Source organism: Corella eumyota, chromosome 4, assembly GCF_963082875.1.
Source record: "Corella eumyota chromosome 4, kaCorEumy4.1, whole genome shotgun sequence".
In the NCBI taxonomy this organism is placed as follows: domain Eukaryota; kingdom Metazoa; phylum Chordata; class Ascidiacea; order Phlebobranchia; family Corellidae; genus Corella; species Corella eumyota.
In genome coordinates this window covers 3,458,636-3,485,424 of record NC_137493.1, presented here as the reverse complement: position 1 = coordinate 3,485,424, position 26,789 = coordinate 3,458,636, and the positions used below count along the sequence as shown (strand labels likewise).

The 26,789-nt window shown below is 29.9% G+C and overlaps 4 protein-coding genes across 6 annotated transcripts; 3 read left to right on the top strand and 1 right to left on the bottom strand.

Moving 5' to 3' along the window:
- The first annotated feature begins 296 nt into the window (after window positions 1–296).
- LOC145750353 (uncharacterized) lies at window positions 297–7,071 on the top strand. Its single transcript, XM_082566370.1, has 16 exons — window positions 297–395; window positions 528–694; window positions 1,121–1,505; window positions 1,897–2,258; window positions 2,375–2,503; window positions 2,603–2,758; window positions 3,002–3,237; window positions 3,701–3,869; window positions 4,378–4,586; window positions 4,704–4,750; window positions 4,814–4,914; window positions 5,084–5,256; window positions 5,805–5,921; window positions 6,102–6,216; window positions 6,357–6,473; window positions 6,609–7,071. Exons 2-16 carry the CDS (start codon window positions 550–552, stop codon window positions 6,797–6,799), a joined length of 2,652 nt encoding a protein of 883 aa, XP_082422496.1. The 5' UTR covers window positions 297–395; window positions 528–549; the 3' UTR covers window positions 6,800–7,071.
- Window positions 7,072–7,234: 163 nt separating this feature from the next.
- On the bottom strand, window positions 7,235–9,706 carry LOC145749851 (serine/threonine-protein kinase Chk1-like). Its single transcript, XM_082565722.1, has 9 exons — window positions 9,548–9,706; window positions 9,190–9,385; window positions 8,843–8,968; window positions 8,630–8,764; window positions 8,313–8,490; window positions 8,100–8,217; window positions 7,896–7,991; window positions 7,579–7,742; window positions 7,235–7,505 (listed from the first exon to the last, which is right to left on the bottom strand). The coding sequence occupies exons 1-9, from the start codon at window positions 9,704–9,706 to the stop codon at window positions 7,235–7,237; spliced, it is 1,443 nt and encodes a 480-aa protein (XP_082421848.1).
- Window positions 9,707–10,552: 846 nt separating this feature from the next.
- Window positions 10,553–10,941, top strand: LOC145749846 (uncharacterized). The gene has a single exon (XM_082565718.1). The coding sequence runs from the start codon at window positions 10,553–10,555 to the stop codon at window positions 10,811–10,813; it is 261 nt and encodes an 86-aa protein (XP_082421844.1). The 3' UTR covers window positions 10,814–10,941.
- Window positions 10,942–12,663: 1,722 nt separating this feature from the next.
- On the top strand, window positions 12,664–20,468 carry LOC145751420 (cytoplasmic protein NCK2-like). 3 transcript variants are annotated; one of them, XM_082567558.1, is made up of 5 exons: window positions 12,664–12,839; window positions 13,140–13,233; window positions 17,366–18,015; window positions 19,032–19,169; window positions 20,030–20,468. In XM_082567558.1, exons 1-5 carry the CDS (start codon window positions 12,714–12,716, stop codon window positions 20,231–20,233), a joined length of 1,212 nt encoding a protein of 403 aa, XP_082423684.1. In that variant the 5' UTR covers window positions 12,664–12,713; the 3' UTR covers window positions 20,234–20,468. The 3 variants fall into 3 exon arrangements, with proteins under 3 accessions (XP_082423684.1, XP_082423685.1, XP_082423686.1); XM_082567559.1 differs by lacking the exons at window positions 12,664–12,839; window positions 13,140–13,233 and adding an exon at window positions 14,286–14,382; XM_082567560.1 differs by lacking the exons at window positions 12,664–12,839; window positions 13,140–13,233 and adding an exon at window positions 17,022–17,190.
- The last annotated feature ends 6,321 nt before the right edge of the window (window positions 20,469–26,789 follow it).

The following is a 26,789-nucleotide window of genomic DNA, read 5'->3' as shown; positions in this document are numbered from 1 at the left end:
GCATAACAATATCCTGTCGACGTCATAATACCATCTCGCACTTCGCGCTTTGCACTTGCACTCATTGGTTGAATTGAAGAAACATACACTAGTATCTTAATAGGGTATTTACCACACGCCTTACAATTTCGCAACGTTTTGTAAAAGTTGTAAGTTTGCTTTTTTCTTCGGTGCTGTTTAACTTGGTAACTTTATATCTAATAAATACCCCTGTTTTACGAACATAGGTGTCTATTTAGGTTACCGAGAGATTGTGTAATAATATTCTTGCATTTATAACCGAAATATATATTTTAGAAACAAGCATAGAAATACCAACCTAACATTACATTGTCAGATTGTAAAAAGTCAGGATTTTTGAACCGTGTTTTTTTCAATTATTGCAGTTATTTGAGGTATTTGCAATTGGTTAAAGCCATTATTGAATTTTTTTTTTTAGTTACATATTTTTGACCAGCATTTTATGTTAGAGTAAAAAAAATTGAATTTGTTTTTCAAATTTATGATTTTGTTATGTAATTTTATAGGCCTAAGTGGTTTAAAAGTAAAATGTCTGCCCAAGAAAAAACTGATAAAGAATTGGAAGAAGAATTAAAACAAAAATTTAGTTTTAAACTGGAGTCAAAATTAGAAGAAAACTCAGGACTGTTTAGTTTTGAATTACCCAACTATTCATTTCGAGTTAAAAGCACACGTATGTATAGCTTTTTCCATTAGTGCCATGTTATTAAGACTTACATTAATTATTATTATTATTATTTTTTTATGTATATATCTTTATCCTCGATGTGGGAAAGTCGAATGCGCGACTAAAACATAGAGTAACATCAGTTACTCCGACCCAGTCTCGAGTTGCCTGTGGCAGTTTAGGATATTATAGAGATTATAATTGCCCGATAATTATATTGCTGATTAGGTGCTGGCTCAGCAGAAGTTCATACCGTTTAAAGAGCCTTACTCAAGGGCGCTACAGCATGAAATCGGTGGGGATTGAACCCATGACCTCATGAGTGGTGTAGCAAGTGTTCTTACCACTACACCACGCTGCCATATTATTTTTGTCTCCATGTTTATTTGTAAAATAGATGCAGCATACAATTTTTTCCTGCTTTTTTTACAGCTTCACCTATAGACTGTACAATTGAAATTCTTCAGAGTCCTTTTAAAAACGACGAAATTAAACACACGAAAATGCAAAATGTTATTTCAAGAAAACTACGCAATACAGTTTTCAGTGCAACCGATCAACGGTTTATGCAGCATGCAAACACAATAATTATTTTATGCAACAACTTCATTTTAAAACAAAATCAAATGGAATTAGAGTCCAAAGATACTCCACAGAAAAAAAGAGGAAAGAAGGAACAAGGAAGATTTGGGCCTTTTTTTGCCAGGGCAATACAGGATATTACACCAAAAGATAACTCAAAGAGGAATCCACAAGATTCTAAAGGTCGGGTTAAGAAAAAACCTTCAATGAAAACAGCAGAAGATGTGATAAAGCGGTAATAAATTTTTTTTTATATACCGGCAGCGTGGTGTAGTGGTAAGAACACTTGCTACACACATGAGGTCATGGGTTCTATCCCCACTGATCTCATGCTGTAGCGCCCTTGAGTAAGGCGCTTTATATGGTACGAATTCCTGCTGAGCCAGCACTTAATCAGCAGCATAACTATCGGGCAATTATAATCTTCATAATATCCCAAACTGCCACAGGCAACTCGAGACTGGTTTGGAGTAACTGATGTTACTCTATGTTTAAGTCGCCCATTCAACTTTCCCACATCAAGGATAAAGATATATACAAAAAAATAGTTCTGTAGGAAATCTTTTTTATGCAAAAATCTATTAAGCTAAAAAACACTATTTTCCTTTGTAAAAATTTTTTATTAGAATAAACTGGGATAAAAAGTTGGATCCAAATTGTTTTGTTGTTGGATATGAAGATCGCTTTGAGGGAATTATGGAGCGTTCGTTTAGTGACTTCAATTGGAAAGATGACATCGCTTCAGTAGGTCCGGAGGAGCTTTCCATCCCCCAACATAGGATCACATACTTCAGGTACAATCAAAGAATTGTTTGGGATAAAACAAAGAGAATTGATGACATGTTTGGTTCTACTGGAGGAGAGTACAAAATAATGGATGTAATGGAACAAGAATTATCAAACCCCATCTTAACAGATGTTTTTAAAACTTCTTGTGACAACGTTGAAGTCTCTGAATCTTTTACAATTTTATCTGATAAAGAAAAAGGTATTCTGGTTAACACTGTTGTGCTGTGATTAATATATTTTTGTTTAAACAAAGAGTTGTGTTACTTTAAAGAACTGTGAGTAAACGTGATTTAATATATATATATGTTTTTACAGATAATAAAGAACCTAGTGATTTACAAACTGGCTCAAATGTTACTGATAAAAACAAGGAAATATGCTCTGAAAATACTGAAGATGGTCAACTTTCTGAATCTTTAAAAACTTTATCCAGCAATAGAAAGGGTAAGTTGTTTTTTTACTTTTGAACTGCACTGTTCAATGTCTATTATGTTGTATTAAATAACATAAAAAGCACTTTTGAGCAATTTTTTTTTATTACAGATGATAAAGGATCTAGTGATATGCAAACTGACTTCATTGATACGGATGAGATCGATGAAACAAAACCAAAAACTGATGAAAATCAACAAATAGATGAAAGAAGTTTGGAGGATTTACAAACTTTTTTGTCCGAGAAAAATAAAATCGAAACAACAGGTTTGTTATTTTTTATACTTAGTCCTTAGTATAAAAAAACAATAGCACAGCCTATTCATAGTGTAACAAACAATGTCACTTCCACCCACTTTCAAGTTAACTATTTTAAGTGTTGCAATTAGTTTATCAGTTTAATTTTTTTATTTAAAACTGGGTTAATATAATGGAAACTGTATATATATATTTTTTAAGTTCAATATGTTATTTTCATGATGAATTGCCTAAAATTTTTTTTAAATTTAGAGAAACAAAGTGGAGTCAAGCATGGTAAAAAACCGAATTATTTCATTGGTGTAAAAGTGGATAACGAGGAAATCATAAACAATGTGATTTCAATTCAGCATCAATTTCTTAAAAACAAATTGAATCCAGTAGAAGTGGAAGCACTGAGAGAAACGTTTCAACCGTTAGACAAACTGCATTTTACATTATGTACTTGTTACTTAGAAAATGAGGATGAAATTCAGTTAACTAATCAGGTTTGTGTTTTTTTCTACGTACATAAATTATAATATTTTAATTCTCTTAGACACAGTTGTAAACTATTATTAGGTATTTTATAGTTAGTATAATGTAGCATAGACAGGTCATCCTGTTAATGTGTGTAACAAAGACAGCATGGTGTAGTGGTCAGAACACTTGGCTTCATTATATAAGGTCTTGGGTTTGATTCCCACCACTCTTATGCTGTAGAGCCTTTAAGTAAGGCGCTATAAACGGCATGATGTTCTGCTGAGCGAACACTTAATCAGCAGCGTAATTTTTGTGTAATTATAATTTTGTTCCAAAATGCCAAAGGCAACTCGAGACTGGGTCGGGGTAACTGATGTTACTTTCTGTTCAGGTTGTAAAGTTGACCTTCCTTTATCAAGGATAAATAAATGTAAAAAGGAGTATATATACTGCTTACTAACGCGATAACTTAACTAGTTTTACATTTAGATTATTGAAAAAGTTTGTGAGGAGTTTGGTCCGGTAAATGTCCATGTTTCAAGCGTTAATCATTTCAACAACTTTTCAGTCATTTACGGAAGACCTGACCATCAGATGTTGACTCCTTTTCATTACAAGTTTCTAAACAGCCTTAAAAAAGCAAACATTAATGTTTCTGGTATGTTTTTTTAATTAAAACAAAAATTTATTTATTCACTTAGTTGGTTATAAACCTGCCAGCTTGGTAAAGTGGTAAGAACACTTGCTACACCACCATGAGGTCGTTGGTTTAATCCCCACTGCTCTCATGCTGTAGCACCCTAGAGTTAGGCGCTATAAACGGTTTGAACTTCTGCTGATCCAGCACTTTATCATCAGCTTAATTACCTGGCAATTATAATCTATATAATGTTTCAAACTGCTAAAGGCAACTCTAGACTGGGTCGGAGTAACAGGTGTTACTCTATGTTTAAGTCAAACATTCGACTTTCCCACATAAAAAGAATAAAAATATATACAAAAAAAAATAAAATAAAAAATATGCCGTTAAGTTAAAAAATATATTTTTATTTTATTTGTCAAACAAAAGTTAGTAAAATTTTGAAAGACATTTTAAAAATGGACACACATTATTTAAACCTAAATTTTTAGTTTTAATAAATCATTTATCTTTTTTTTGTTACCAGGAAATTTTGATAAATATCAATCGCACATGACTCTATTAAAGCTTCAAGGATCAAATCGATTTCTAACAAAAAAACTAAAAAGTTTTGTTAAAAGAAGACAAAAATGGAAATTCGGAAACCAAGTAATATCGAAAATTTTACTTTGTAAAACTGGAACTACAGACCTATCAGACGGTTTTTATGAAACAATATCTCAATATGAACTAAAGGTACAAAGCCATAGAAACTATTTAAATATTTATTTTTTCTCTATTTAAATACAAAAGGGTGTATTATTATAACTTATAAGCTATGCTTACTATAATAAATTTGTTGTTATTAAAAAGGGAGTTCGTGCTTTTAAAGAAGACCAAAAACCACAAAGAAACCTAAAGTAAGTGCTAAAAAAATATGAAAAATATTAAATCAGCTAAATAACCTATTTTATTTTTAACAGTTCAGAAGAAAGGCAAACTTCAAAAAAGTTTGATTATCGCTTGGGGATTACTCTTACCTCTGTACTGAGGCACAACAAATTTGGATTTAAAATAGACTCAGGTATATCATGGTAAAAATGAACTACTATTAAAATGTATAAACATATTTTTACCTTTCTATTTAAAAAGTTAAACAAAACGTGAATATTTTATAACTGGCTTTAAACTAAACAAAATTTTGTGAAATTATTATTAATTGTAAATTCAATTTTTCTATCAATTTCCTTTAGAGGGTTATGTTGATTTGGATGACATTCTGTCTCATCCTCAGTTTCACAGCAAACTGAGAGTAACAAGAGATGACATATACAGAGTTGTCAGGGAAAACGATAAAAAGCGATTTACGATTACTGTTGTTGATGACCGGGAAAAAATCAAAGCCAACCAAGGCCATTCTGTGCAGGTTTGAAAATTGTTACTTATTAACCTGAATGGTTGCTAGTTAATCTTTATAGGAATTTACACACTTAGCCAAAGGTTAGCGGCAGCGTGATGTAGTGGTAAGAACACTTGCTACACCACATTAGGCCGTGAGTTCGATCCTCAGTGATTTCATGCTGTAGCGCCCTTAAATAAGGCGCTATAAACGTTATAAACTTTTGCCAAGCCAGCACTTAATCTATATAATATCCCAAACTGCTAAAGACAACTCGAGACTGGGTCAGATAAGGTATATAGGCTACCAAAAAAAGGTGATTCAATCTTGTTCCCCTTTTTTGCTGCTATCTGGTGTTTTTCAGTGTTTGTTAACTGGTATTTTACAGTCTAAGTTTAGTAAAATGTTTAAAGTATGTTTTTTCGTTTTTTTGTGTTTTTACTTAAAACGATTTAAGCACATTATTTACTAGAAACCTAAAAACTTATTTTTACCAAACAGTCATTTAATTGTGTACTGTTTATTTTCAAAGAAATCATTTAATTAATTATTGTTTTAAAATCTCATGTTTTCAGGTGGAAAATTTAAGTCTTGTTCCAATTAAAGATGCAACATTATTTTCTAAAGTTATTCATGGCACATTTACACCCTATTGGAACAACATACAAAAGCAGGGTCTGCATCGAAAAAAGGTAATCTCAATTTTATTTAATTTCAAGCCATTATTAATATTTTTATTGCCCTATAATATATATTGCCAATTAATGTTTTTGCAAGATTTTAATAGGCACTTTTAAATAACAGTTACTTGTAAGTATAAAGTTAGATTTTAACAATTTTTTAACACAAGATTTACTTGAAATTTTGTACAGAGAATTCATATTCATATGACAACATCAGAGCCCACAGATAAGAATGCTGCAATCAGTGGAATGCGAAAAAATTGCAACATATTTATCTACATAAATATGGAAAAAGCCATTAAAGGTATAATGATACAAAATCGGAATTAAAAATTCAATAATTCTAATTTTTTTATTCCAAAACTTTTTAGTAAACTGCTTTGATCAAAGATGAATTTATTAATATTGTTTTAAGTTTATATAACCAATGTAATGATTTTAAAGATGGCCTGGAGTTTTTTCAGTCAGAAAATGGAGTTATCTTATCACCAGGAAATGAAAAAGGATTTATTTTGCCTGAATATTTTACTCAAGTCATTCAAATTGACCACCATGGAAAACGTTAGTATTGTACAATATGATTTTTGTATTCTAACATTGTATTAGGGACTATTAATAAATAGAATATTAATATAACTATCATAATGGTCTACCTTTTTTTTGTTTATTTAACTAATATCCCCCCTTTTTTTAAAGGTCACACTATATTTGAACAACCTGTAGAATCTGACTTGACATCTGATAATGATAAAGAAATTGAATCTCCTAAGGTTGCATCAAATATTGATGGTAATGCTGAAGCAGAAGATAAGAATGCTATACAAGAGGTTGTCAACATGCTCATTGCTGAAACTGAAAAAGATACCGAGTCACCGTCCAAATTGTAAAGGTTGTAAATATATTGGTTTGGTAAAAAAAATAATTACCTACGATATAGTTTTAAATGTTGTTTTTTTTAGCCTAAAACTATTACAATTTTGTTTTTTAATATTCTTTATTTATTTTTTGGCCTAATTCTGTAAAAATACTAATAATTCTTGTAAAAAATTTGTAATTTATCTTGATTCCAAAAGATAAGTTTTATTTCTATCTATGCCCTATTTTTACTACTAACATCTACAAATCACTGTAAAAAATTTGATAAATAAATAGTTGCTTTAGAAAGAAATGAATTTATTAACCCATTGTTATTGCAGGGTTACATGTAAAAAGGTAATACAGAGAAAACGCGAAGAAAAGATGCACGTTACTAGAAAAAAAAACAGTTAGAATGAATATAGTAAGAAAAAAAACACACAGAGATCAATCAATAATATAAATAGTTAGTTAGTACACCAATTGGCACGTGAATGCTTTGTAATAATATCTCCTAATCTTTTAATAATATCATCATACAGTCGCTTAAATTCAAGCCCATCGCCCTTTGATAAGCGGACGTCGACTAAAGTGAGATGGTCGTTATCGACCTTTAATTCTTTTCCCGATAACTCAGCAGCATCGGGGTATAACACAACTTTAAAAGTTAGCTTTCTTAGTCTTCGATCAGTCGTAGTGACATTAATTTGAAGATCAGTAACATGCTTAACCCCATACCTGCAATGCAAAAAATTTTAATTAGGAAATCACCTTGGTTTTCTTATCATAACAACTTAACAACAACACTTACTCAAGTGTTTTAAAGACTGCCAATATTTTGTTTAGAGTAGATTTAGTTCCTTCTTTGCTCCAAAAACGAGTCATTCTTTTAACCAAGGTTTGCAAAGCTGTTTGAGAACCGGCTGGTGTACCAAAAAGTTGGGTGCTCAGCAACAGGTTGTCTGTCTGAACTGGCTGTAAAAAAACAAATTGAAAAAGAACAATTTTCGGGTCTTACACAATTTTTGTGTATCTTAAGTATATATGTTATTAATTATCTAGTGTTTATTATTCCTAATAAACATATCTTTAATTACACAACAAGGTATGGGGTTGTCATTTAAGTACCTGGGAAAGACAAACATGCAGAAGATTTCCAACAGATTGCTCAGAAACATTGGAGTTGTTAAAAGATATCCCAGGTTCAGGCTGAGAGACAGATTCCTAAAAAAATAAACAAAACATAAAAAAATTTAAATTGCACAGCTTTAAAAAAAATCAATTTCAGAGATAAAACAATTTTGGTTTGTTTAAGTTCTTAAAACAATTTACATTTTCGAACTCTGTTTCTTTGTTTGTTTCATCGTAGTTCGACATTCCTCTCTTAGCAAAAGGGACATTGACTGGTGATGACAATCTTCTTTTCATTTGAAGGTTTTTGTTGTACCACCTGCAGTATAAGGTGCACTTTATTAAACACCATTTTTCCCAACAATTATCAGCTAGACCCACAAATTTCTTTTTGAATAAATCATAAAACTAAACCTGTCTTTTCGGATTAATGAAATTGTCGCTCTTTTTGCTGGATCAGAAGCTAAAATTTTCCGCAGCAAAGCAAGAGGTAAGGTTGGAATTTTTTTCCACGGTGTGTACTGTATTTTATGCTCGATCCAATTTTCATATTCCTCACATTTTAGATTTGCCTCGTCCCAAGGTAGTTCACCTTTGAATCAGAATTTGTTTTAAATAAAAGTTAAGTTGGTTCAATATTAATTAAGGAAAGAAAGGCAATAATATAAATAACTTTATTGGCTGTAGTAAGTATCATATACAAACATTTTTTTTATTTATTTTTTATTAACCTGCTAGAAGGGCAACTAATACAATTCCACAAGACCAAATATCGGAGGGTTCAGCTTTGTAAGGAGATTGATCAATTACTTCCGGTGAAACATAAGGAGGCGTTCCACAAAACTTATTAATCATGCGTTCCACGTCTAAATAAAAAAAAAACATTTACAAAAAATTGCACAAAAACTGCATTTATGAATTGGTTAAAAACTCTTAACACTTACTTTTGTGCTTAAATATGGTGGCAAAACCAAAATCCACAATTTTTAAAATATCGTTTTCATCAAGTAAAATGTTTTCCGGTTTAATGTCTCTGTGTGTTATTCCATGAGTATGCAAATACTCAACTCCTAAATAAAAAAAGGAACTTTAAGATAAGCTTCATTTTGTGCAAAATTTACAAAAAGTATTTATTTTTTATATCTTTATCCTTGATGTGGGAAAGTCAAATGCATAATCTTAACATAGAGTAACAACAGTTACTTCGACCCAGTCTTGAGTTACCTTCAAAGATAGTAAGCTTAACAGGATTGTTAACCAATTAATTTTTCATATAAAATATGTTGCTTGCCATTTAATAGCTGTTTAAAAAAGTTTTGTGCAAGATGATGATCCATTCCCACATCTGGTTCAATTCTGTCAAACAATTCTCCTCCACTGGCGTAAGCAAGGAAAATATACTGAGTGCCTGTTTCTTTTCTTGTTCCAAAAAAGCGAATGATGTTCTCATGCCGAAGCATTTTGTGGATCATCACTTCTTTACAAACCTGAGAAAAGAAATAAAAGCATCTTTTAAACAAAAATGTTTGATATAATGCAATTTAAAAGTATCAGTAAATAAATAAATTCATGACATAAAAGTTGGATTGCTTTGTCTTAGCCACCAAAAATATATATTAATATGTAAGAACATTTTTGTTATTCGTTACCAAGTCATATGATTGCTTTGCCCGTTTGAGGTCCACTATTTTAACTGCAACTTTTTCATTCGTCTGAACATTTAAAGCCAACTTAACCTCCCCAAATGCACCTTCTCCTAATGTCTGAACAAAATTCCATCCCTCCACAAATGGAATTACTGTTGTCATGGTTATGAAAGTTAGTATTTTTGGTCAATATTTTAACTATCTTGAATTCAGAAACCAAACAAAAATTTACACCTAAAATTACAAATTTTCATGATTTTATGTTTTGCATGTTTAAAATTTGTTATTACTATTAAATTAAAAACCTAATCTATCTTTTATTTTAATAAAGGTTGTTGCAATTTACGAAAATTAACATTTTTAATTGGTCCTATTAAACCATAAAGATTACTATTTTTAATTTAAGTTTTATATCCTTCGTCTGTTCGTTGATAAAATAACAAAAGATATATAAAATGCATGGGAACAACAAAAAGAAAATGACCAAATCTATTGTATAAAATTATTTTTAACGTGCTATTGAGTAATGAATATTACATGTTTAAATAAAATGCAGTTTTTAGCTTGCTTTTTATGTTTCAAGCTTACTCTCCGTACAAGTTCAGCAAGTTGTAAATAATTATTTTCCCGCTATTTAATTACCGCGTGACACCGACTAGACCGTGAAATTGTAAATATTTTTATCCTCAAAATCATATTTGCTTTATCATAGATATTGGCTTTATATATATAAATATTTTATTTGATGTAGATAATTTAACCCTTATTTATTAAAAAAATTTATGGTTCAAATTTACAGTAATAGTAAATTTACTTGAACAAATATTATTTTTGAAATAAAAAAAATTAAAAAACCACAACAAAAGACGCCTGTTTTATTCGCTTTAGATATATTTTCTATGGAAAATTGCTTTTGTTATCGCTCCGATGAACAAACATAGAAAATTTAATAAAATGTAAAACGTACAATACAAAAGTGAAATATATTTAAGTGGGTACACACTTAAAATGGCTAGTAACAATTTTAAAGTGTTTTTAAGAAAAATGATACCGAATGTAGGAACAAATGACACCGTTGAGGCTGACCATATTATTCGTCGAGCAACTGCTATGTACAGACTTTGTTACAAAAAAGTACCAAACGCTTATTCAATGCTGGACGAAGAGCTACAAATTAAAATTGGATTAGATTGGAAATCGGAATATGAAAAACGAAATTTTGAGAAAGTTAGAACACTTATAGTAGCTCTTGACGAAATAGAAAAGTAGTTACAAATGTTATTATTGGTGAAGTGTTACATGTTTACATTCACATAATATAAAAATATATTCGTAATTAACCAATAAGTACAGCAAATCGTAGCCTAATCACAATAGCACTTTATTGTAAATTTACCTGCTGCCTATATTCTTTTTGTATTTAAAACTTTTTTTAATAAAGTATTACAAATGTTAATAAAAATGCTTATTTTGTAAATTTAAAAAAAACTTGTTTGGTATAAAGTGGTACAAAAAAGTGAATTCATTTTTTAATTGGTTAGACAGTATATTTTATTTGTTGATACAAATACGTTGTCTCTTTCGATGCCCTTGATTAAAAAACTATAAACAGTAATTTTTTTTTCTTAAGCTTACAATTGTTAAATAGTTAACTAACTAGCAATGTAATTATTCGTATTTAAACTAATTAAAGGCAGCTCGAGAGTGGAAAAAAAGGTACAAATATTAACCTATTTTGGGTGTAAAATCAACTTTTTCACATCGCGGATAAATTAACAAAAATATATATTAACTTATTAAATTTTTTTAATAATATAAACACCTAAGGATCTGAAAATACAAGTGTTAACCAAACAACATAAATCTATCTATTCGATGAAACTTTAAATTACGCTTGAACGAGCATAGTTTTATTTCTATGGTGGCCTAGTTCTTGGAAAAAGTTCAGGATTTTAAAAGAACTTTTTGGCGTGTACGTAAGCTTTAATATATGTTTGTTTTATTCTTAAAAAGGATTACAGTTACCTGTAATACGGTGCTTAATGTGACAACTTTTTTAATAAGCTGTAAGCTAAAAATGTTGATATATTAACATGAAAAGTGTGGGCCTAAACTGAATATTTAAAAATCTGGTGCGCACTACCAACTACGTTCAGACGTTGTACGTCAACGTCAGTCAGTCAGTACGTGTTAACTTGACATTTGACAATCAGACACTTCACTAATTATATAAACTGTCAAAAATGTCTACATTTTAGGATCTCTATTAGCGTCGTCCGCGAATAGTATTAAAATAAACACGGAACGGGCGGAATGTATGAATATACAAGAGAAGATTAGGGGAAAGGTTATAAAAATTCCGCCATTCCGCATTTTATAAACTTGGCGGACGACGCTAATAGAACTCCCAGATTTGTAGTTTTTAATGATATAAGTTGTGAGTGTTATGTTTTTTAACTAGCTTACTGTCAGACTGTTATTAAAATTTTTTTAAATTGGATTATTGCAGTTTGATAAGTAACTCTCTAATAACAGTCTGACAGTATAATAACTTACTAAGAACTATAAACCTGACAACAAATTTAACAAATACTTTTTTAACAAACCCAAGCACTTATTTGTTGTTGCTATGTTTTTAAATACTTTTTAATTGCTATGTACTGCAATAATTTTAGTGTCTATAAAAGTAATTTTTTGCTTTAAATAAATGTAATTTAGAAAAATGTGTAGAAAAGCATTACATTAACTATGTGCTAGTTTTTTTGAGGCATTTAAAATTTAATACAAGGGTGTTTGAGCAGTTTACTATTTATTATGACATTGTTTTTATAAATCTAGAAAGTTGTGGTATTGTATTCAAATAAAGAAAGCTTCATTCATAAATAATTTCTTTATGTAACATGAAAGGGACTTTTTTTAAATAAAAAAACATAGTTTAATAACATATAGAGCATAATAATGCTTTAGCATGCAAATTTTATTAAAAAGAATAATCTAAAAGAATAGTTTTACTATACCACAAAAAGATAATGATATATATTTATAAGAAACTAGAAATGCTTAGGTTTAATTTATATATTTTTATAAATAAATAAATGAAATTTTTTTTTAAAAGCTGTGTTTTGCTTAAGTCATGTAAAATTGCTTTAAAAATCACATAGGACAAAAAATGGCACTTTCAAATGATGAAGTAATTATTGCGTTATATGATTATACTGCTAAGGATGCAGAAGAACTTTCTATTAAAAAGAATGAGCAACTTACCCTTCTCGATGCTAAGTTTACTTGGTGGAAGGTAAATAAAATATTTTTTTATTACATTTTTAGAACAAGTATAAAGAAACTATTACACAAACTTATGGAATTTTTAGAAGACTTTTTTATTTAAAATATTCCAAGGTTTAAAAACACTATAATTTATATTTATACAAACACATTTATTTAAATAATTTATATATACAGGCTACTTTTTAAAAATCAAATGTTGGAGTCTAATTGTTTTTTTAATAATTTGGCGTATAATTAAATTTACTTAAAGGCTGTTTGATATTTTTTTTAAGTAGAAATTAAACGTTTAAATTATTTATAAAAATAGGTGAGAAACAATAATGGAAAGATGGGAATAGTTCCATCAAACTACTTACGCAGAGACAAATCTAAAGGAGAATCGTTGGTGAACAGAATAATAGGTAAAACAAAATAAAATAAGGACCTAATTTATTTAAATTAAAATTTTATTATTTATGATTATGTATGTTGTGTTATTACCAATTAATAACTAATTGGTAGACATAGTTACAGTACTTAAAATTTAAATTAGTAAAGTAAACATTCAAATGTTATGCAAATGAAACATGGGATTGTGTTATTGTTGTGAGTTTATCATGAACTATTAGGAGTGGTTACATTAATATACGCAAATAGGTTATGTCAACAATTTAAATATTATTAATTTAATGTGGCACTATTCGGTTAAACTTAAAGGCCTTATGTTAAGTCTTATTTTCTTAAATTAAATCATCGGTATGTTGATTTAATATTTGTTGTATAGGTCAATACAAAAACTTGTGATTACATTTTTGATTACACTATAACAATTTTACAGTATTGAACTTTTGTTTAAATTTAATCTGTTAAATTGCTGATAGTGATTTAATAAAAGCAATATTCCTTATAATTAATCTTTATAATATTATGCAAGCCTATGAACTTTAATCACCTTAAGAGACAAAATCAATAAAAAATAAATCAAATAAAAAATATATTTTTATGAATAATTTATGTCACCTACAAAGCATTTCTTGCCTACACTGCATAGTAACCATAAGTCTTTTAATAGACTTTCCAAAGGGTATGACAAAATGGGGGTTTTTTAAGAGGAAAAATTCCTTAACTAAGTTTCGATTGAAACCTTTGTGTTGTCATAAAATTGCATGATGTGATTTGGCAGACTATGATAAGAGTTTGAGCAATCTGTTTAGTCAGTAATGATACAAGTCAGTTTCTATAGGAAGGCTCGATTTCAATCGGAAGTTATCTAAACTTTGATTATAAGCCTTTCAAGGGCTTAACATTTAGCTATTCATAAGTTCGTAGTCTTAGTATTTTTTGTGTTTAGGAAAATATTAATAATATTAAGTATGGAATACTTGCTACAGATTATAATTATGATATATATAATTAAACAGAAATAATAAGTTAATTATTTAAAAGTTATATATAATTGTTTAAATAATTCAAAGTCAAAGGGGAATTATAAATAGATTGTAAAGTGGTATTGCCGACATTTAAAGAAAACATCATGGATAAACGAATAAAGAAATCGTTTAAAACAATGGGTATTTCACAGTTAATTATTAATTTGTAATGCTACATCTTATTAACAATATTAATTGGTTTAATGTTATTAAAATTAAAAAAAATGTATCAGTAAAAATTACAACATATTTTCTTCAAAAAAATTTTTTAAAGGGATTTAGTCTTTGTTATTTAAAAACTTAGCAAGAACAAAATTTCCAAAAAACTGTTAAACTGTTTTGTTAAATGACTAATAGCGCAAGTAACTGTGTAGTGTTAGAAACACATTGTATGTACATAACAGTATATAACGACCCTATTAAAAGCCAAACTTATAAACTAGAATTTTCCAGTAGATCATTAACATTATAAATATATATATACATGTAATTTGTGTTGTGTATTTAATTACCTAAGAATGTATAGAATCAAACCCTGGTATTGTTTTAGATATGAGTGGCTTAAGCAAACTAAACGCTATCTTTTGTTTTAAAACCTTTTGTATAATTAAATCAGACATGAATTATCGATTTTAGGCTCCGTTTTTATTAGATTTTTTGCTCCGTTTTTATCAGATTTTTACGCTACATTTTTTGTTGTTATGGCAATTCAATTTTTTAAAGCAATATGTTTAAATTCAACGAACCAGTATGGTTATTTTGTAAACAAACCCGTTTAAAAACACGATTTTTATTTTACCAGCACGTATTGAAAACAACTTCTGTTTCATATCAATTCAAACATTTTTTCTCAAATCACAGAATTTCTTATATATATACCAAGTAAAACTGATCGTTTTAAAAGACTAAGCAACTAAACCGTGTATTCCGGTTAACGATGTAATTACAAGACCTTCACGTTAACCTTAACGTCCTTGACCCGTCCACAGCCCGCTCTCGTCAAACTATACCACAAGGAAGTAGTGATCACTGTTACGGTTGCAATTATTTTGTTGTTTTCGTGTTATTATAGACACGCAGTTGTTTAACCCAGTTGTTTAGACTTGATTTGTTTAAATTAAATCTAATGAACAGACCATGGTATGTAGTGATAGTGCTTTAGTTTTTAACTAAAATTTTAAGAAACTTGTAGTCACATTTATGAGTTAGTTACAGTTTTAGACTAAACGTGACTTTTTTGCTCATGTTATATGACAAAGAATGATATTACGTATCATAGTGTGATAAATGGCATTTAAAACAAATGATTAGATAACCATGTATAATAACTCGCTAGTGTTTATGTATTAGACTCACGCAGTTAGCGAAATTTTTAATTAAATGAGGAGCAAGCGGGTACTAACTTTTCCGCTATAAATCACATTTCACCGCACCGGTTATTAAAACACTTTGTTAACGGACCAGCACTGCGTGTAGTGTTTACATGTTTATGTGTAGTACAAGCGCAATAAACACGATAGGTGATTTGTAATCGTATTACACATCATAATCGGCATTTCTACGGTCACGTGGTGTGCCAAACCATAACAAATCGTAACCAAATTTATAGAAACAATGCAATGAAATATAACATCCACGTTAGCGGTTCTTTTTTTCCCACATTTGATTGTTGTTTTTAAGTTAGCGATGATAAATATTTCTGTAAGAAGTCTATCGCTCATATATTTTTTGTTTCGAAATTTTGATAATAGGTAAAATGTGAGTAGCATGTTTTTTTTTAATTATTCAAGTTTACAAGAAGTAAAGTTATATTTTAATTAAATAAAAAAGTAATATTTGTTTTAGCTCAGGATATTAAAAAGTTTAATTAAATAAAATTATAAGTTAGGTTAGCAGATTTAAATTTTATTCGTTTTTAATATTTAATAAATGTCTTTTACTAAAAAAAACTGATTTCAGATTTACGTTGTGTTAGCATCAGTGCTTTAGTCAGTCAGGTAGTTAATCGATTTTTATTTTTTAAAAATGCATTTTTGGGATATTTTTAACCGTAACCGTATTTAAATTTTAAGCAGTTGTGTTTTTAGTACGCGTACAGAAGTAGTAAACAAAATTAGGCTTTTACTGCTTGTGATGCATGGGCTAGTCCACAGTTATTCCTCTATCAGTGCTCTTGCACGTTATTCTCCCAACCCTGCATTTGCCAAAACCTCGTTGGTAGCACAATGCACAATTTTACGAGAGCGAAGAAAAATCCCCCGTGTCAAACTGCAGCAGCTATGCAGAGATAGGAGCCATCATAGGTTTCGGGAGCAAAAGTTAAGAAAAGGTGAACTCAATAAGGGTGATATTATAACACCAGTGAATTTTTATTGAAATCGCAATTTAGTTTCTTACGCTCAAACGCTTAACAGTTAAAGGTACAAAATTAAACAAAAAACTGTATTTAATTTTTGTTACATAAAATAATAATAATAAATACCTAAAAATATGTATAAAATTGTAATAATGTCTAATTGCTGACACTTATAAATGTTTTTTTATCATTTTAAAATTCGGGTTTAATACTTTATAGACAGTTTTCTTAAAACAATTTGCAAAATGTGTTTTTTTAAGTCAAGTTTCTTATCTTTTATTGTACAAGCCACGCGGTTATGAATTGCTTGCTTGTTAAGCAATATTGGATGATGATCACTTCCTCTCTTTTTTATTTATTTTCGGTATTGTTATTTTCTCTTTGTCTGCTCAGTCGTTTAAGTCAGCCAGAACTGCTGTGAGCAGTTATTTTTTAAAGGTAGTTTTACGATCTGTAGCTCGTTAAGCTGTGGTTTTATGATTAAAGTATAGTTACATGTGACAGTATTGTGTATGTACTGGTTTTTGTAAGTTTTTGTAAGTTTTTAATTTTAAAAACGAATTTGATGTCGTGGTACAATCCCTCTAATCAAGGTATTGTTATATAAAGCAGAAAGGTTTAACTAGTTTGGGTCCAGAGGTTTGGATATTATAGTCCACACTTATTTTTATTGGCCGTTTTAATCTTAGGCTTTTTGTTAAGTCCTGTTTCGTGTTCAAAAAAAATTGGTTACATTAAATTTTAACTTGTTCTTTTTTTTTATAACAGCAAAAAGTCTTCCGGCCCGAGCCAAAAAACCGAAAGGCGGAGGTGCGCAGTCTTATGGGGGTAGAGGCGAACCCATGTCGCCTTCCCCTAATACTGGGTTTAATCCCAGCGCGATAGCTACAGGGGGCGGTGGCAACCGGGGTCAAATCAAAGACGAATACGTCAGCAAATTCAATTACGAAGCGTTGAAAGAAGACGAGTTAACTCTAGTTAAAAATATGAAAGTCTTGGTGCTTGAAATGGAAGGAGACGGCTGGTGGTTTGGCAAGGACGCCGACCGGCCTAATTCAAAGCCGGGTTGGTTTCCGTCAAATTACGTCGTGAAGTCCGAGGTCTGTCAGTCGACATTGAACACACCACCTGCTGCGACCAATAACACTGACAATATTATGACGGTGCGGACATTGTACGCATTTAACTCGGAGAATTTCGAAGAGCTGATTTTCGAACAAGACGAAACTCTGCAAATTATAGAACAGCCGTCGGATGATCCGGAATGGTGGATGGCAAGGAACGCGCAAGGAAGCACCGGGCTTGTTCCGAAGAACTATGTTGAAGTCATCCAGGAAGATCAACCGATAACCCACAAACCTTCCTCCACAAACTACGACCCTGTTTGCCCTTCTCCAAACGGAGTAAGCATCGGTAAAGTAAGTGAAATTTTATATTGATATAATGTTGAAATTAAAATTGTTTATTTAATGTATAGATAGGTTTGTAGTATACATAAGATCTCTGTTTAAAACGGAAATGCATGTTTATAAGCGTTATTTGTTGTTTATTAACAGCCTACACAAATGTATTTTACAAAATGTATATTTAAAACAAAAACCTAGTTATGTCGGCATTTATAAAGGCCATTAAAATAAATGTAGCATTTTATAGTTGTACTAACTTTACATATTTAACAAGTATTTAAATGTTAATAACCTTCAATATTGGTAAGGTCATACTTTAAAACCCAGCTTCAATAAACTATAAGCGGTTTTATTACAGTAAAATAGCACTGTCATTAAACAAAAAACACTTTTTAATTGCTTCTTTTGTTCGGTATTAAAATTAAGTTAATGTATAACAACTTATTGCATGCAGCGTATTGAGAACTGTAATGCCTCAGCGTAATAATGCGTAGGTCACAACGTTACATCCTGTCTTAATAGTGCCTTGGGCCTTAGTTATTATTGATTTATTGTTTCTTAATCAATAATATTCGTTTACCTTTATTTTAATTTTTTAACGTAATTTAACCGCTGGTCTAAAAACCAGTCAATATTTTTTAAGAAATGTAAATGCTATAACTTGAATATTTTTCTGTATGCACAAGTATAGGAAATGCATATTGTGTGAAAATACACTAAGATTTTAGTTTAAGACATTTTACAATGCATTTTTGGCTTGACATTTTTTTAAATTAGTATTTTTATTAACACCAATATATACACCATATTGGGTTTGACAATCTATATAAAAATACTTTCATAATGTTGTTAACAGTTTGTTTGTTGACTCAGTATTTTTAAACCAGTTATTTTCCTTTTAGACACCTACCCCTACCCCTTAACCAATGACGTATACATATATTAACACGATATATTATTACAGTATATTATAGACACTTTATAAATGTTTACATACTTGATTTAAAGATATGCTTTCTGTTCTACAGCAAGGGGCTAACGAAGCCTTACCTGGTGGAATAAATCAAGTTTGGTTTTTCGGAATGATAACCAGAAACGAAGCAGAGAGGACACTCAACGAGCGAGGAAGAAACGGAGAGTATTTGGTTAGAGGAAGCGAAACATCGGTAAGTTGAACAGACGACACAATTACGTCATTATGGCTGTTCGAGTGTTTGTTTGATTAAAGGTTTTCGTAGAAATCAAATATTAATTTAGGTTATTTTTTATTGTTTCTGGCTCTAAGTTTATTTTTAGCTTGTTGTACTAAGTAAAGGTAAAAGTAAATAGATGATTTGGTTAATCGTTAATTGTGTAAGTTTATATTTAATTATAAAACAGAATACATGATTCTGATTTGAGACATGAAATTTTGTTCCAAAAAATACTTGATGTTTATAAATATTTAGGTTATGTTTGACATAGCATAAAACTGCTTTCTCTTTTTTATTGTTTCAAGAAAAACTGCTCTTTAAACTTTTATTACATAATTGTAAACATTAAAACTTAGGTTAAGGGTATTTCAGTGAAACCGATTTTTACAAAATTTTATTAGCGTCTTTGAGTTTATTTCTTACTCATTACTTGTTTATTTTAGTACTGTTTCAAGAAATATTTTGCGTAAAACGTAATGTCATTGTCCAACTATGTATAATTGCCACCTTTTTCAATATTTATTTATCCTCGATGTGGGAAGGTCAACTTTACGACCTTAACATAGAGTAACATCAGTTACCCCGAACCAGTCTCGAGTTGCCTTTAGCAGTTTGGGATATTATAGATTATATTTTCCTAATAATTAAGCTGCTGATTAAGTATTGGTGTAGCAGAAGTTTATACCGTTTGTAGCGCCTTACTTAAGTGCGCTACAGAATAAGAGCTGTGAGAATCGAACACAAGTACCTCATGTAGTGAAATCTTTAAGAAAAAGATACGCTGGTGTTTTTTTGTCGTTTTGGTATAAACTTTTGTTGTTATTTTTTATCAGACCGGGGATTATTCAATTTCAATGAAGATGCCTGGTCGCATTCGACATTTCAAAGTGACCACACTGGACAGTGGGCAGTTTCGTATCGGCCAGCGAACCTTTGAATCACTGGACTTGCTTTTAGACCATTATAAACGCGCACCTATATATACAAGCCAGGATCAGGGCAAAGTTTTTCTTACCATTCCTTTGCCGCGAGATTGAAAAACTAACAAAAAAAAAACGAATTCGAACTCGCGCCTCGCGTTTGTTGAACGACAAGTGCGAACGGTGCGCCATCGTGCGGCAAGAGAAATGCAGGTGCGCTTTTAGATTTTTCGACGACGGAAAAATGTTTTGGTCGATTGACAACGATGTAGTTAATTAAAAGCCATTTTAGTTTTTTATCCTTTTCTTCTTTTTTTATGCTTTACAATATATCACAAGCTTAGGACTATAATCAGTCTAAATTTGGGGGCAATTATTTAAAGCTTTATTATTCTTAGGAAGATTTTCTTAAAAATGATCCAGTTTTATTATAAAAAAACAATATTTTTGATGAAATCTAAACAAAGCAGTAATTTACTCTGATTATTAAGCTATAATTTTTAACAAACATAATTCAAATTAACTTCTGTAGAAAAAAGTTATATTCGATAACATAAAAAAAATATTTACTTTTGACCAGAAAAGGTGACCGGGTTAGCACATTTGTTTAATATAATAGCAACACACACCTATTTTTATTTTTTAAGGCTATATATACAGCCATCTACTGGACCGATTTAAAAAAAAATTTAATTTTTTTAAGCAAAATGATAATTGGGTGTATTTAGTTGACCGGTTTATGTTTGTGGTACTTTCATTTAGTTGACCGGTTTATGTTTGTGGTACTTTCATATTTTAAAGCTTACCCTGTCTTAGTCAGAACAAGCCTTTTTTATAACTATTTCTTGAACTACGATGTCGACGTATAATAACATCAAATTTGTCGTTTGCATATTGTATACTAAATCATTTTATTAAAACTTAACATTTTTAGCTGATATTTGTATAAACTATTTATTCATATTTTTAAATGCGCGTTTATTATTTATCACCAATTGTTTGTATATATAAAATCTTAATTTGCGTAAAATGTTTGTTTAAAAATATTAAATCTTATCGGCAGTAGATTATTTTAGCGCAGGTTTCTTATGAATATTAGGATATTTTTACATTTTTTTAAATTTTGAGTATGGCACAGGTTTATTCAAAATATTTTTTTTTATTTTGGTTTTTCGCGCATTAATAAAAGTAAATAATAAATACGATATACAATTAATATTACAACGATGCGACGGGAAAAAATGACAAAATCAATTTAACGATTTAAATCATGCCAAAAGTAATAATGTTTATACAAAGATTTTATAGTATAATTTTTAACCATAAGCTTGAACATAGTATTTAATTAAAATTTAGAAATCATGTGTTCTTTTTTTAAGGTATCCGTTTATATCACCAAAATTCAGGTTAACGTTATTTTTAAAATTAAAAAGGATTTTTGAAAAGGATAAGCTTAGTTTAATAAAAAATATCTCATTGTCGTTATGGTGTTTTTTGGCATTAGTTTTTTTCGGTAAAATGTGAAATGGTTTTCGGTTATATGACAGTACTTCTTGTTCGAACGTTTGATTTTGATCATTTACTATGCAGTCTTCTGACATGCTTTTTGAGGTCAAAATTTCTGCAAAATCCCTTTCCACATTTCCCGCATTCGTAAGGCTTCACCTCCTTGTGAGTATGCATGTGAAAACTCAAGTTGTAAATCTGTATTAAAAAGTGAAACTTTAGTGAACCATAAACTTTTAACTTACTAAAATACACACAAAGCTCACAACTTTTTACTTTTTTATTAAATTTAAAGAAGATATATATATTACAACTTACACCTTTAAAACCAAAACGCCATATTTAAACAGCAACGTTTGCTATATTAATATAGTTGTTATGCATTGAGATAGGCTATTGACAAACACTCTTGTATGTTTGGTATTTAAACAACAATCGCTGTAAAAGCCATTTAAACAACGTATGTATTTTAAAGATCTCTCTCTCTCACAACTTTTTTTTTGTATGGCTAAAAAGTGATTTTCTTGTATTTATCAAACATGGAAAATATGCGTTAGTTAATCCACTCGGATGTGTAGTCTATTATTCCTTATCTTGAAATATCTATCTTGTCAGCATCAAATCAGCGTGACCTTGCTATCAAGATAAAGTCATCTTTTTGTATATTATTACAACATACAACTATTAATATTAATTTTTAACACACTTCTTTTCTGAAATATAAGATGTGACGCGAAGCCCTACTTCTCGGAAAAATGTAAACGTATAAAACAGTTTGAAGAAAAGGCTAAATTAACCTACACCAATATTTATGTATGTTCTACGCAACTTTTTAACATTAATCTAGGCTAATTAAGGCTGCCCCCTATAAGTTAAATAATAATCTTAAATTTATTTTTATACTCATTTATTCATGATCTGAAAGGCCCAACCGGTCCAATCATGTAGTGCTAGTTTTATGTTTGCAGCACTGGGAGTTACGTATTAATATTTTTTATTCGGTACGGGACTTTAAAAGACCTTAATTTTACGGGCACTAGTCAAATAATAGAGTTAAATTTATTATCTTGACCTTGCCTTAACCTGGCTAGATTTTGATGTTATTAGTCATACTGTCCGATGGTTAACCTGTATATTGGTTTGACTCATTAAAAAATGCAAATAACAATGGTGATACCTGGTGAAAAGCTTTGTTGCATATCTTGCATTTGTGTTGTTTCTCCGTGTTGTGAGTAAGACGATGATTTTTAAAGTTTCCCTTTTGGTGGAATCCCTTGCCGCAAACGTCACAAACGTATGGTCGAAAGCCAGTGTGAATTCGCATGTGAGTATTAAGTGTAGAACTTCGGTTAAAAGCTTTTTTGCACAGTTTGCAAACATGGGGCTTCTCCTAAAATACGTTTCAATTTTAATTAGAATTTTAATAAAGTTACTTTGTCAGTTTGGGATATTATTGATCATAATTGCCCGGTAAATGTAAGCTGTTGATTCAGTGTTGGCTGAGCATGATTTCACACCGTTAATAGCGCCTTACTCAAGGGCGCTACAGCATGATAGTCGTGGGAATCAAACCCAAGACCTCATGTAGTAAAAACAATTGTTTTGACCACTACACCACGCTGCCGGTTTAAAAAAACTTAAAACCAAACTTTATTGTTTATTTACAATTCTATTATAAATACCTTTGTGTGTATAATCTTGTGTCTACAAAGAGTGCTTGCCTGTCTAAAACCTTTTCCGCAAACTTTACAAACGAACGGTCGGGCTCCGGTATGAACTGGCATATGTCTGGTCAGATTGTATTTGGCTTTGAATCGTTTGCCGCAAACCTACAAAAGAGATTTAAGTATTGCTTATAAAAAAAATTTATATAAGTTTAAATATCACTGACATGCAAGTAATAAAGTTGTTGCTTATATATAATATTTTTCTTGTTTTAAATGAAGTCAGTTTTTAACTTACACGACAAATGTAACTGTGGGTTGGTTGGTCAGTACATTTTACAGCAACCTCTTTGGTCATTTTTAAAGGTGTCTCAGTTACAATTTTCGGAAAACACTTTAGGGTTTCAGGCGACGTTTTTTCGAAGGGCGAATAAACAAAATGGCGGACATCAACGACATCATTTTGGTCATTTTTTAAATTATGTTTGTGGTCGAATTTGTATATGTTTTTGATGTGTTTTCGGTATGGGACGAATGACCGCTTGTTTATTTTCTGTCTTATTTTATAACCTTCGACATGTTTATTTAATGCCAAGTTATGTTTTTTGTACAGTGAGCAACATGAAGGATAAGCAATATTGTGCATAGAGGGCATTGGTCTGTTGAAACAAAAAGAATTTAACTTAGACCAAGGATTAGTTAAGTTATTTAAATCGAACATGTCCATTTCAAATTGTCGTTTATTCATAACTGCTTGAGCGGCTTGCATAGACATCATATATGGGTTTTTATTGTAAGAAGGACATTGCCATTGTGACCGGGAATAATTAGGCAATATTAAATTGCTATTTTCGAAAATGTTTAAGGAGGAGTTATAGTTCATTCTTAGGAAAAATGGGTCCCTCATTAAATTGTTATAGAAACGATAATTTGAGTGTGGAAAACGTGCAAGTTCCATAGCTTGATTCATCATTTGACTTTTTTGTTTTATTTTTTCATAACTCTCAATCTAAAAAGATACAAAAAACGTTGTTGAATAAAAATGTACCACAGTAAAAATTGTAAAAAGGAGAAATATTAACAAAACATTTTATTATATTTAGCGTCAAATAAATTTGTTTATATTAGAATAATCTTACCTCATCTTCTGTAAAGTTAAAATTCATTTTTAACCACAAATCTTTATCGTCTTTTGGATAAAAAATTGATGAAAATTTAAAGTTGATTTTAAAAAGCGGTTAAAGTTTTTTAACCTATTTTTATCTAAACACACTTTGTTATAAAAATACCTGTTTTGACAAGAAATATATTTTTTTATTTACAATTTTAAATAATTTTTAATCTATTTTAATATAACATCCTGTACGTTCTAAAATGGCTTAAAATTTTCATTTTTTACCAGTTTTTTGTTACAAATGCAACTATAAAATAGCGTCGTTTTTTTTACCAATTTAAAAAATGGCGAACCAAAAAGATTTGTTTATTGGAAAATAAACTAAATTTGCATTTATGGTTTTTAATTTTCTTAATTTTTTTACTTAAAATTGAGTTTTATTTTAAATATAATTTAGAAAAAGTTTTAAAATTTTTATGACTTTTTGCACGCTAACCTCTTAATTTAAAGCTTAACTTGTTTATATTAAATAACAATTACATAAATATAAATAAAATTGATTATTTACATAAAAACTTACCTTTAGAATACGGAGAAAAAAAGTCATTACTACGCAGTTTTAACTTGAATAAAGTGTTTTACTATATAGTAATATAACATGCTAGCTTTTAATATTTTTTATCGACTAACATATTAGTAGCATATATGCGTTTTATAACCGATACTATAACAAAAAAAACTGATCAGGTGGCCCTTAAGATAAAAACATAAATTAACTCATTATTTATTGACGTATTGAGTTTACTTTGATTAAATCTGCCATTTATAACCAATATTAAGCCCACACACGAATAACGTAGATTTGTCTTTCTGATAGTCTAATCCTAAAACAAGACATCTCTTTCCCGACTTAGCTTTGCTTGGTTGGCAAACGTCACATACAACGGATATTGCCAATATTTTAACTCAAACTAACTAGCAAAAAAAACGATTTTTTGAATTTAAAACAAGATTTTCAAAGCTCTATTCAAAACTCTTTATATTAACTAACTATAAAGCTCCTTTTCTTGACATTATATATCTTAAATGTTTATTAAACATTTAATTTTGGATTTAAAACGAAATTCTGGTGTAAAAATATAAATTTTAACAAACCAACTTTTTTGTAAAGTTTTTGTTTTTGCCATTTTTGGCAAATAAATTTTCACCGTCGACATGCGCAGTCGTTCATTGATCATCGATCTGACAGACGGTTTATCCTTATTTTAATCTGATTAAAATGTCTTTACCCTCATATAAATTGATCGGACCACCCACAAGCAGACACGAGCCAACGCTAAACCACCGTAGACGCTAAAACGTTCACTGAAAACTGCGTAATATTTAATTAATTTTAAAATATTAATTCTTAATACGTTAACATAAAAAAAATAACTTTGGTGTGTTATAGGTTATATAAAGCTCAATTAGAAGTTTCGCGTAGCTGTGCAAATTTTTAAATAATTTAACGCTAAATACGATCATGGCCGTACAAATCTCTTATTTTTGCTGATAGACTTCTTCCTGCGGATTAACCAATCATAGAGATAACATCACGGGGACAAGGGTTACTGGCAAACTCTTAGACAACGTAAAAAACAGACTGGGTTTATATGAGTGATGAATTCTACTGACGCCCAACGAATTTACTTTAGGTCATGGAAATTAGTTTCTAAATCTTCCAAAACTGAAAAATATTATGTAAAACTAGGAGATCAAAAAAATCATGTGCCGTTCTGTGATTGGAAAATAAGATAATATAACGACCTCCGAGTAAGGAAAAATAAATAAATAAACACTTGATTCTTGGTAGGGCATCGGCTAAACTTTATAAAACATAAATGGCGCCTTTTAAAACAAAAGAAGAAAAAATAATAAGTTTAACAAAAATAACCCTAAAATATAATAAAAACGTTAAAAAGCGATGAATTTTACATATATTTATATACATTATTATAAAGACTATTTAACCATTTTACTTTTGGAAATTTGCAAACTCTTACAACAAGTTAATACACAGGCCATGGGTCACGTTGGTAATTAATTGCTTGTTTGGATTATACATAAGAATCAAAATACTCAGGTTTAAAAAAGGAACTGTCAAATCCACTTAGACGCTCTTCAGTAGAGCCTAGCTTTCTCGATCATTGGCCCGTGCCGTTTCCATCCGCTGGCGATGTGCGCACGTGGCATCAATCTTAATAAAGAATACTGATAAGGCTTTGATTCATCACATAAGTGAATTGCAGGTATTTTTTTGTGTTTAAACAGTTTGTAGGAAATAATATTAAATGGTGGATCATTGTCGCATATAAATGCAAAAAGTTTAAGTGATAATTTTTTAAATTTT